Genomic DNA, 12,532 nt, shown 5'->3' on the forward strand with positions numbered 1-12,532 from the left:
GTCAAGCCTTTACTGCAGTCATTTTCAGTTGTTGTTTGTTTTGGGGGTTTCTGACTTTTAGTCTTCTCTTCCGCAAGTGAAATGCCTGCTCCATTGGATTGACATCAGGAGATTGACTTGGCCAGTCTAGAACCTTTCACTTTATTCCCTGATGAACTTCTTGGTTGCATTGGCAGTGTGTTTTGGGTCATTGTCTTGCTGCATGGTGAAGTGCCGCCCAATGAGTTTGGAGGAATTTTGTTTTACATAGGCAGAGAAAATGCTTCTGTATACTTCGGAATTCATTCTGCTGCTGCCATCATTAGTTATATCATCAATAAAGATGAGTGACCCAGTTCCAGAGGCAGCCATGCATGCCCAAGCCATGACACAATCTCCACCATGCTTGCTTCACAGATGAGGTAGTATGCTTTGAATCATGTGTTTTTTTTTTGTTTTTTTTGTATACTGAATCGAGGCTCGTGAAAGAGCTAACATTTACTTCACAAACAAATCAACCGGACAAACAAAATATATAAAAAGAGGGAGCGGAAAACAAGATGGGGAGAGAAGGAAGCACACAAACACAACATTTGAGAGCAGGGAGATGTGTGGAAGGGAGAGGGCTTGGGGGGGGAGGAGGTGTGGGAAGGGGGGGGTGGGGGGGGGGGAGGGAGAAGTATAAAAAACAAGGACACCAAGGACTTCCAGGACAGAAGTTGGTATTTCAAAAAAGTGGAATTGGGGTGAAATTAGCCGGGGTAGAAAAGATCAATGTTTTGGATGGGGGAAGATAAGAGATGGTGGTGAACAGCTGTTTTAAAGACCTGGAGGGTGGAGTGGGATTGAAGAGAGTGAGGGAGTTTGTTCCAGAGGCGGGAGAAAAGAGGAATGAAGGAGAGAAGGTGAGCAGAGAGTCTTGATTTTGGCAGTTTGACCATAAGAGGGTTGCAGGCAGATCTTGTGCGACCGGTAGGAATATTTGCAGGACAGAGCCCAGAGAGAGCTGGGGGGGCAAGGCCAGAGAGGAGTCGGTAGAAGACGGAAAGACCACCAACCTGCCTGCGGTGAGTGAGTGAGAGGCCCTTGGAGTTAGCTTCACTTCAGTTAGCCCTTGGAGTTCCTTCCTTTCTCCACACTTTTGCCTTTCCATTACTTTGGTAAAGGTTTATCTTGGGTCTCATCTGTCCATAAAACTTTGTTCCAGAACTCACTGGCTCGACTCTACTTTTTGGCAAATTCTAATCTGGCCTTTCTATTTTGGTGCTTATGTGAGCTTTGCATCTTGCGAATAGCCTTTGCAATTCTGCTGTCGAAGATTTCTGCGAACAGGAGATTGTTATACTTTCACTCCGGCAACACTGAAGGTTGTTGGTGATGTGGTGATGTCACTGACAGTTGTTTTAGGGTTTTTCTTCACACCTCTGATGATTTTTCACCTCTCAGGTCTCAGGTCTGATGACAACACCTCTCAGGTCAATCTCGACTGCCACTAGTAACATGTAACCCAGTGCTACCTGCCGCATGGACGGGTAGTCGGCGACTACCCAACTGCCCTCACTGGCTTGCCAGTGTGGAGGGTGACTGTGACAGTGTGACACCCTGCCAGAACTAAAAACAATACCCGTTAAAGGGAGGATGAGCACCCTTCGGGAGCCAACGGCCATCCAGTAAGGAGATGGTGTCTCCAGAAAAACGCCCATCTGGTTGAACCGTTTTTTTTTTTTTAGTTCGTCAGTTGTAGACAGCAACCGCCCAGAGTAGTACTACCGTTCTGACTTAGGAGCGTTAAAGTGGTGCCTGGAACCATCTTACACTCTCCGTGTCAGGATTGCTGGTCTTACTTTCTGCCTCACTCAAACTACAGCTACCGGGGCTAGCTTCAATCTCTCTTTCTCGCAAACAAACATCATACACTTTTTTTTCATCATTCACTTTTCTTCGCTTTTATTTGAGGCCTGGCCTCGATGAGGACTATATAGTCCGTGACTGGAGCCTTCAACATAAAAAAAAAAGTTGTTTTCCTTGGCGGATCTGGCCATTGTCTATTGCTAAGTGCACTTGGGGTTTCTTTCTTTTTCAAGATATTCCATATTGTTGTATTTGCTATACCCAATTTTTGTGCTATGGGTCTAATTGAATTATTCTGTTCTTTCAGCTTCCAAATTGCTTGCTTTTCTTTCATAGACAATTCTCTTGTCTTCATGTTGGTTTATGCCTTCTGAATGCAAAGGCAGACTCGCAAGGCAAAAAAAGCCTAAAACCAATACTCGGCATTCACAGCTCTTTTATGTGTAAACGATCAATGCATCAAGAAACAGCTGTCAGACATTTGTTCCAATACGTATGCTGACCTAAAATGGTTGGACTGATAATAAAAAGTGTCCATCTTGTTTATCCCGTGTACTCCGCCACAGCCATCTCCCTTCCACAGATCTCCCGATGTCCCTATTTTCTACTGTTGCTGTACTTCCCTCTCTCTCTCCCCCTCTTGTCTCCCTCTCCCATTATTATAGATTCTATGTGTTAGCACTTATAAGAGAGCCTCGACTAAGTATACAAAATAAAGTGCTATTGTTCTACAATGGTTAAACATATAGTGTATGCATAGAAATACCAATAAATAAAAGCTCATACTTTTGTTTGTACATACCTGTACTTTTGCCTCATATTAATCTTTTGATCTCCATTTCAAATTTCTTGAGTATATCGCAATAATAACAATTTTGACCACCGTTCCGATACTTATGGAGAGCACTGTATATTTAATAGATATCATGTGAATCGGATTTAAATTGACGATTTATATGACCTTGACCTTTTGGGTCAAAACCAAGATCCAGGCTTTCAATGACATATTGGATGTTGCTGTCTTGTCTGTGCCTGTTTGTGGCGAAGATGTTGAGGTCACGAAGAGATTCACTTACCTTGGCAGTGTTATTCATGTATCCGCATGTTGTGAGCCAGAGGTTGATAGATGTCTGGGTCGGACCAGGGGAGTCATGGATTCACTGGATTATGGGGTGTGGGGCTGTCGGTATCTATGCAGGAGGACGAAAGTCAGAGTCTTTAAGTCATTGGTGCTTCCAGTCTTGCTCTACGGCTGCGAGACTTCGACCCTCACCAAGGGCCAGAGAATGAGACTTAACTCCTTCGAAACCAAGTCTCTTTGGATAATTCTTGGCTATCTCTGGTTGGACTTTGTGTTCAACGAGCAGTTGCTGAGAGAGACTCAGATGACATTTGTTTCCTGTATGGTCCGTGAGTGTCACCTGCGGCTGTATGGACATGTGGCTCGTTTTCCAGATGCTGATGCAGCTCATCAGATACTCTCAGCAAGGGAGCCTCGTGAGTGGAGGAGGCCAACGGGCCGACCGTATGTCTCGTGGTTGCAGCAGGTTGATCGGTATCTCAAGGAGATAGGGATGGGCCAGGCATTAGCCTGGGGATGGACAGACGGAGGCCCTTGGAGTACTGTCGGAAAGTGGATGCGGCGACGCGCTGCTCTGGCGCATGCTCCCGTACATGACCTGACCTTTTGACCTATTGACCTCAAAACAAGAGGATTCCAGCTTGTCACTACCTCTATCAGATCAGATGGTTACGTTTTGTGAAGATCGGAATAAAAATGTGACCTTTAGGTGATTGACATACAAACAGACAGAACGACAAACCAAACCAACAAATATACTTGCGAATCTTCGATTTTGCAAGTTACAAACTATGGTGGCACTCTGTAGAGCGCATACCAAGCTGCACAGTTTACATGTTACATCCCACTGATAGGCCGGATCTGCATCCAGACCTTAACCAAAATCGAATTGGCTTGTTGTTGTCATCTACCCAATTCATCCACCAAGTTTTGTCATAATCCATCCACACCTTTTTGAAAAATGCTGTACCATATATCATTTTTGCCCCCGTCTCTCGATGGTGAAGAATCACTTTAAAACTTCTCCTATCCGGATCTGGATCTTCACCAAAGTGAAATCATTTCATCCTTGTCAAACACCGAACCTCTCCAACAAATTTTGTCCGAATCAGTTCACAACATTTTGAGATATCCTGCTCACAGACAAACAAATAAACAAACCTAGATCGTTTTCAACACCAAATGCCAGGATTTCTGTTTTCATTAGACTTAGTCTAACATCTATGTCCCAATACATAGCCAACTCCACAAGCCCATATTTCTTTAACTCATCAAGTTATTCCACACTTCGTGACTCCATAAACTCTTTTGTAGTGACACGTTCTAAGTCAAGAAAACGCGGTCCTAAGTCAAGAAAACGCACTGAAAGAAAAAGAGTGACTAACACAACAATGTGGACTTAGAACCTGTGTATACTTTGGAAAGAATGTTTATGGAGCAGGGCACTGATGATGCTAGTGGAACTAGGGGTGGTCATATTCATGGACCAAAGGGAAATCTGATAGCCAATCAGAAAAGTGGGGTCTCACAAGAAAGTCTTATATAAGAGCAAATGAAGGATGCTGAGCTACGGGTGCTAACTAATAACGATCTCCAGGAGGAGGAGGCAGGCAAGGTCCAGTTTGCTACTTTATTAATGAGGAAGTAGAGACCACTTAATGTATCAGCCAATGATGAGTGAAGGGCATTATCAAATTGGGATTCCAAAATTGCAATGGAATGAGATCTGAAGTGTAACGCACGAGATACCGTTGACAGGTCACCTAGGGGTGTATAAAACATGGGACAAAATTTTGACACATTTATTTTAGCCAGGTTTGTAAAAGACATGTTGCGAAGTTTTGAAAATCCTGTAACGCATGCTTGATGGTCGGGAAACGAAATTATTAAAATTGATTAAATTAAAGCCAGGAGCGAGGGAAACCAAAAATTCTTTCGGCACTATTTAAAACCCATTGTGCCTTTGATGAACCTTTCGGTCGGGTTATCATTGATTGTGTAGGTCCCTTACCAAAGACTAAGGCAGGTAATCACTACATGAGGACAATTGTATGTGCGTCGACAAGGTTCCCAGAGGCGGTAGGTACCTCTTCAGAAAATTGCGGACCCAAACATTGTCAAGGAAAACTAGTGAAGTTCTTTACTCTTGTTGGCCTAAATTTGACTTACTGAAGGGGTACTGACTGATGACAAACTGACCGTCAATGTAGAAAAATCTGAATTTGCTGAAGCACAGGTTGTATTTTTGGGTGATGTTGTGGGTCAGAGTCAGGGTCAGCAGTAAAAAGAATAGTGGAAGCAATTTGATAGCACCCAAAGGTAAACAAGAACTCATGAGATTTCTGGGTATTTTGTGTGGGATGACAAATGGCAGGAGGCATTTGACAAACTTAAAAACACACTTAAGAGTTCTCCAGTTCATGCTGCAAAAAATTTCAGAAAAACTTCTAATTGACGGTCGAGGCTAGTGATGTGGTAGCTGTAGGTATTCAACTACAGGAAGTTAATGATATCACCCTGTGTGCTACTACTTGAAAAAGTTTAACAAACACCAGAAGAACTATTCAACAATCGAAAAAGAGACCCTTGCTCTTTTGTGAGCTTTACAACAGTGTGAGGTATACTTGTGGGGTATACAACAACAGTGTGAGGTATACAACAGTGTGAGTGTGGGTTTAATTACTACAAGCACACCCGCTCCCTATGGGAGTGGCAGGAAGGGACATTCCTCTCTTAGTCCAGCAGCTAAGCTAAATATAGCATAACAATTGTGCATTTTGTGAGGAAAGCACCAAATTTGGCACACTACTAGACTATCATATTATGAAAAGATCTGGGTATTGGGCCATCTCAGATTCAGAGATTTGATTTTTGCAAGATTTGCAGATTTTGCAGATTTGCAAGCTGAGATTGCAACGCCAGGGACGGCCGACTCCTTCCTGCGAGCTGCCCACGTCACCCGCACAAGAAGAGCTCATCAAATCACTGCAGCGGCACTGCACATCCTGCAACACCGTGCGTATGAACGCCACTGTATGACATATACTGATGATGCAGAAGACCTGCCTGAGTTCGAAGACTGGTGTCACCAGAGAGGAGAAGACATTCCCAACTTTCAGTACTGGGCAACTATGTTGGAACTAGAGATGTTGTTACTGGTCGACGTGCGTTCTCTGCGGCAGGCTTCATTCACGATGTACCTTGATGCCCTGACGGAACTGGTCCCATTGTGCCATGCCTTAGACCACACACACTATGCCAGGTGGGTCCCTGTTCACCTGAGGGACATGGTTGCACTCCCAATGAAGCACCCAGATGTAGCCAGAGAATTCAGGGCTGGCAACTTCACTGTACAGAAGATGAAGAAGGTGCTCTGTTCGATCCCAATCGAATCGAAATCTTGCAAAAATCAAATCTCTGAATCTGAGGTGGCCCAATATCCAGATCTTTTCATAATATGATAGTCTACTAGTGTGCCAAATTTGGTGCTTTCCTCACAAAATGCACAATTGTTATGCTAAGTTGCCCCACTATCTAGGGTATATATATTTCAGTAGATCTCTAGGGTCGGGCCTCAAGAACATCTGGGGTGTGTGTTCATTTGCCAAGTTTCTTGTAGGGTGCTCGCCAAGTTGCTTAAGCATTCGAGCAAGCACCATTCAAAACCGTTGATAAGAAATGACTGACTTGGTAAGCGCTAGCTAGTGTAAATCTGGTTAACTGAACAACCCTGGGTTTCCTTCCTTTCAGTTTCATGTTAAACAGCATTAGCGATTGTTTCAAAAGGTAATCATACGTGTTTGTGGTTAAGATTTTTTTTACTTCTGGTAGGGCTGCTCCCACGAAGACGACACGATAAGATGTTTATACACGTTAACACGTTTGTTCAAGGATGAAAAACCCCTTCAGGAAGGAAGAAGCGGGGGATATTATTAGTATTAATATTGTTGTGTAATAACAATATTATTATGCTTTTATATTCAGAGTGGTTGTTACTTTTGTTATCATAAGCGGCTTTTGGAAAACGCCACAATAAAGCAATCTAACACAGATATACACCTCAACATGCAACCCCATTGGCGGGGAAAACTCCCTTGGGGTGGGCGGAGGTGGGTAAGTTAAATCGCTATAACCTCCATCATGTGACCCTTCGTCTCTCAGTCAAGTTTGGTTGTGATTGGATAAGTAACGACCGAATGTATCACGGGCAAAAAACGTCAGACAGACAGACAGACACCAAATTGTGTATTTTAGTATGATGATTCCAGTAATTGTTTTCACAGATCACAATCTCTTAAGTTTTCTTCGTAAAATTAGGAAAAGAAAATGAGAGCTCGATAAGATGGAGCTTGTCTTTACAAAAATTCAAGTGGGGAATTAAATACATCACAATGGCAAAGATAAAATGATTGCAAATACTTCGTCAATATCTGATTGATGCTGGAATTGTTCTTATTGGCAGTTGGGAAGTAGTAAGAAGGATAAGCTATTGGGTGTATTTTTTTGTAATTCTAAATATTATTTATAACTGTGGAATATGTCGCTGTTTAGACTTGATGTAACAGGTAAAAACATTCTAGCTTTGGGTCGAACGTTTTTTTTTTTTCAGGGGGGGGAGGATGTTACGGAATAATATACCTTTTTAAATGAAAATGTGTATTTAAGTGAAGCAGGCACAAGTTCGGTTAATTGTACTGTGGTAAAAGGTGGTTTTTAAAATGAATGTTCATTGTTTTGTATATCCCAGTGTGTCAAAAGGCAGTCTAGTTGGGATGGGCTCTTATGGGGGATGTCAAGGTCACAGCCTCTTGGCTTTCTGGCTGAAACTATGTTCTGATATGGGAAAAAGGTGGGGGATTAGGTCCGAGCTCTTAGTGCAGACAGAGCTGTGTTGAGATTAAGGTTTGAGTTCTGCTCACAAGAAACTCATTCTGCGAGACAACAGAATGCAGACATTTAGACGCCAGACCTTTTTGTCGACCTTGTTTGAAACATAAAACGTTACGAGAGCTTTCTTCGTATTCAGGAAAGCAGGAGAAGGAGAGAGGAAGACGTAACACCAGACGGACAACTCGCCATTGCCGGGGGCATAAGAGCCGCAGGTTGCTGAGAGAGGGTTCGGCTGTTGTGTGCAGTTCATCCTGAGACTGCATATTCAAACGAGCATCCAGTGAAAAGGGACATGAGTGCTGCATGCGGACCACAACTGAGTCCACACTCCACGCCCTAGTTCAGGATCCAGCTGCATTCCTGCAGAGGCTGGTTGTCTTACCTACTGGTGGGTACTGTGGGTACTCAACGAATGCTGCCTTGCTGGGGTTGCGGAAACGACATCCACCCAAGAAACTCCTCTCTAGTCGCAGAGACGGCATCCAGGACACGGCCTGATTTCCCTCCTCACTCCTCATTCTTCATTCCTTCCTCCTCACTTCTCTCTCCTCATTCTTCATCAGCCAGTATGCATTGGCTTCATTAACGGTATACTCAGCTTGGTCTGTGGACACATGATTCGTATGCTTGCTTCCGTGAGACCAAGCTCACTGAGGACTTGCAACACGACTGGCATGGTCAGACTTCAACCTGTACAACCCAGCTGAACAAGATCGTTTGATCATGTGAAGCGCAGACCACGGCCATCTGTAACCCGCTGAAGTCTCATGTATTAAAAACTGGTTACCGGAGATAAGTTGCCGATCATGAAAGTTTGAGTTGATGCATGACTGCATACAAATCTGCGAAATGTGTGTTTTATAATCTGGGTGATTTTAATCATTGAATGTTTCTTTTCATCAGTATTAATTAGTTTAGGTATTTTAAAGGTAGACAGTAGGGATTAATAAATATTGTTTATTAATTCAGCTTCTGCCTCGTGTCATAATATGTTGGCTTCACCTGTATAATGACAGACAGGACATATGATTGTCCGAAAATATTTTCCTCGGGGTAACTGGTGCATTCGCATTGGTGCCTCAAGGCCTCAGGACCTTAACACGATGCCACTAACCAAGATGAGCAGAACCTGAAAAAAATAAATAAAGACAAAACCTATTAATTTATTCTGTTCTGCGCACTCTTCGCTTGTTATTGGTGTGGTTTACCAAGAGAGTTGTGTATAGAGAACTAGAACGGCACTCAGTAGAGAGCACACCTCCGCCTGGTTGGACCTATCTCCCAATGGTGAAGAATCACTGAAAAATTATAGTAGCCGGATCCGGATCTTCACCAAAATCTAAACATTTCGTCCTTGTCACTTACGCTACATCTCTGCCAAATTTCTTCCTAATCCGCCCACAACCTTTTGAGATATCTTGTTAACAAACAAATGGACAGACAGGGGTGAAAACATAACCTCCATCCACCTTTGGGGCGGAGGTAATTAGAAAAGATAACAAATGTGAATGGAAAAAAGAGAGAGAGGTTGAGAAGATTGCACTTTATCAAACGTTCCCAGAATCAAAGATGACAATTAGATGATTATTTTAGTTCATTATTCTGTTCTTGCCACATAATCTATGTCCACAAAGAAAATTTGGAAGTAGGGAGAGAAAAGGAAATGGGACAGGGAAATGTAACAAGGAGATAAAAAGGTGTGGGAGGAGAAAGGTGGGAGGGGGAGGGGAAAGGGTGGAATAGGTGGGAAGGGGGAGGATGGGAGATGAGGGAGGGGAAAGGGTGGAAGAGGTGGGAGGGGAATGGGTGGAATAGGTGAGAGGGCAAGGGTGGGAGGTGAGAGGGCAAGGGTGGGAGAGGTGGGAGGGCAAGGGTGGGAGAGGTGGGAGGGCAAGGGTGGGAGAGGTGGGAGGGCAAGGGTGGGAGAGGTGGGAGGCGAAGGTTGGGAGAGGTGGGTGGGAGAGGAGGGGAAAGGGTGGAATAGGTGGGAAGGGGAGGGGTTGTGGGGTTCGGAGGAAGAGAGGTGTGAAGGGAAGGTGTGGGGGTGGGATGAGGGAGGCGAAAGGAGGGAGGAGGAGGTGTGAGGATTGGGTGAAGGAGGCGAAAGGAGGGAGGGGAGGTGTGGGGGTGGGATGAGGGAGGCGAAAGGAGGGAGGAGGAGGTGTGGGGAAGGGGAGGTGTGGGATGAGGGAGGAGGAGGTGTGGGGGTGGGATGAGGAGGCGAAAGGAGGGAGGAGAAGGTGTGGGGGTGGGATGAGGGAGGCGAAAGAGTGGTTTAAGAGGTTCAAGTTCAAGCGAATCTGCGGATTGGATTTAAACAAAACCCGAATATTTGCAACAAAATCCTCGATGTGGCGAATCTGCGGATTGGAATTAAACAAAACCCGATTATTTGTAACGAAATCCTCGATGTGTGGCGAATCTGCGGATGGCGCCATTGTCTTGACGTGGGTTGATTCGGGAGGTCGCGTTGAGGGTGTGGCGATTGGGCTGCGTGATCCTTGTTTCGTTTTTGTTGCGGTCTCGTGGCGGTCTCGTCGCGGTCTCGTCGCTCGCACTTCCGGGCTTGATTCCCGGTCCAGATTAAATTCCCGCTAGTAGGAATAAATGGAGAGTCTCTCGGGAGAGGGTGGGGAGGGGTCTTTTAAATCTGTTAGCAAACCTCGGAAGAGAGAGAGGGGAGGCCAGGTGTCCTCTGATGAGGTGTCCTCAGTTGGGAAGCCCAAGCGTAGGGCTTCCCTCTCCCAGGCCTCTGGCAACCCCGTTGATTCGCTCGATAAGTTTGTGGTCATTGTGGCGGCCGTTGAGAGGCCTAATCGTGTGGGTCCGTCCAACCCTATAAAGTTAGCAGAGCTCATAAAGAAAGAGTTCGGGGAAGTAGTGTCTGCGAAAGTGCTTCGGTCGGGCGACCTGCTCCTTGAGTGCAAGTCAGCCGGGCAAAGGGACAAGGTGTTGAAAGCAACCCATTTTGGTGAGGTCTGTGTTTCGTGTCAAATCCCAAAGTACATGAGAGAATGTCGTGGTGTCATCTATGGGGTGGATTCATCCATAGAAATTGAAGAGATTAAGAGTTACTTGGCCTCCAGTGGAGTGACTGATGCTCGCCGTCTTACCACATTCACTCATTCAGGGAGGGAGAGAAGGTGAACACCTTATCTGTCTTGTTGTCCTTCAGTGGTCCTTGCCTTCCATCAAAGGTAGTGCTCGGCTATTTGGCCTTCACGGTAAGAGATTACATACCGGCTCCTCTTAGATGCTACAAATGTCAGAGGTTTGGGCATACGGCCCCAGCTTGTCGGGGCAAGGTTCACTGCAGCAGATGCAATGGCGATCATGAGTGGAGCGCTTGCCCGAGTGAGCAAATGCATTGTGGGAATTGTGGTGGGGCGCACAGCTCTGCTTTCCGAGGCTGCCCGGTTTTTCAAAAAGCAGCGCTTATTCAGCAGGTAAAGGTAAAGGAAAAATTAACTTATGCTGAAGCCGCTTCGAAAGTTTCTGGGACTAAATCTGCCTCGTATGTAGGTGTGCGTAATTCTAATCCCATTTACTCGGTGAAGGTCGCTACTAAAACAGTAGGAGTCCAGACTGAAACTGAACGAGTCGAGTGTCGATCAGAGAGAGCCAAATCTGATTCAGATTTAAATATTTCTAAAGACGCGTTTATTGCGTTTATTTCCGAATCTATCAACTGCTCTGCAGTAGCGTCTAGTCGAACGGACAAAATCCGTGCTGTGTCGGTCGCCGCGGCTAAGCATCTGGGTTGGGAGGAATTTTCCATTGGTCAGATCCATGCTCTGTTGGGGCACAAGAGGAGCGGGTCGAAGTCCAGGCCTCCGAAAGACCCCCCCCCCCCCCCCCCTTTCTTGAGGACTGAGGCTCCTTCAATGGAATGCGAAAAGTTTACCTGCTCACGGTTCAGAGTTTATTAAATTTTTAAGTGATCTCATAGTAAAACCAGATATAATATGTATCCAAGAAACTTGGTTAAAGAGCCACATTTCATATAGGATTCCAAATTATTTGTCAATTCGCAGGGATAGAGCTAGGGGCAGTGGGGGGGGGGGGGGGGGGGGGATGTGGGATTTTTGTGAGGTCAGGAGTTCCTCATAGGGTTATAGATTGTCATGTGGAGTTGGAGTGTAATGTGGTTTTATTTCCTAGCCCTAGTGAGACCTTCTCTTCTCAGTGGTTAACTTTTATAATCCGTGTCTCTCTTTGAATGTTCTTGCGCTTAAAGAGGTTTTATGCAAGTGCGAAGGGTCAATCTTTTGGTGCGGTGACTTCAACAGCCACAACACTCTATGGGGCTCTAAGCTCACGGACAGTAATGGTTCTTGTGTGGAGAAGGTGATGAACGACCTTGACTTTGTAATACTGAATGATGGTCGTGGAACTTTCATAAATCCTGGCTCTGGTCGGTCTTCCCCTCTTGACCTCACGATGGTCTCTGCCTCGCTTGCAGCAAGGTGTGAATGGAGGGTTCTTCCAGACAGTCTGGGTAGTGACCACCTTCCGGTGTCCACTCACCTCAAATTGGAGAGAGATCTGGAGGGGTTGCATAGGCCTCCCTCTTGGAGTCTCTCCAGGGCTAATTGGGGTAAGTTTTCCAGATGTTGCTCTGAGGTGGTCAAGCCTGAATTATTTAACGAGAATCCTGATATCTTCAGTAATAGTTTAGTCAAAGGAGTTTATCGCAGTGCTCTCGAGTCTATCCCCACTTGTAAAGGTCAG

At 45.2% G+C, this 12,532-nt stretch overlaps 1 protein-coding gene across 1 annotated transcript in view; it reads left to right on the top strand.

Moving 5' to 3' along the window:
- The window catches only part of LOC137428543 (uncharacterized), a 36,035-nt gene extending 27,267 nt beyond the window's left edge, over positions 1 to 8,768 (top strand). Inside the window, exon 5 of the mRNA XM_068118453.2 lies at positions 7,938 to 8,768. Coding sequence (XP_067974554.2) covers positions 7,938 to 8,056 — 119 coding nt within the window. The 3' untranslated portion in view covers positions 8,057 to 8,768. The remainder of the gene's footprint in view (positions 1 to 7,937) is intronic.
- The last annotated feature ends 3,764 nt before the right edge of the window (positions 8,769 to 12,532 follow it).

This window comes from Myxine glutinosa, chromosome 5, assembly GCF_964187855.1.
Source record: "Myxine glutinosa chromosome 5, kmMyxGlut1.1, whole genome shotgun sequence".
Classification (NCBI taxonomy): Eukaryota; Metazoa; Chordata; class Myxini; order Myxiniformes; family Myxinidae; genus Myxine; species Myxine glutinosa.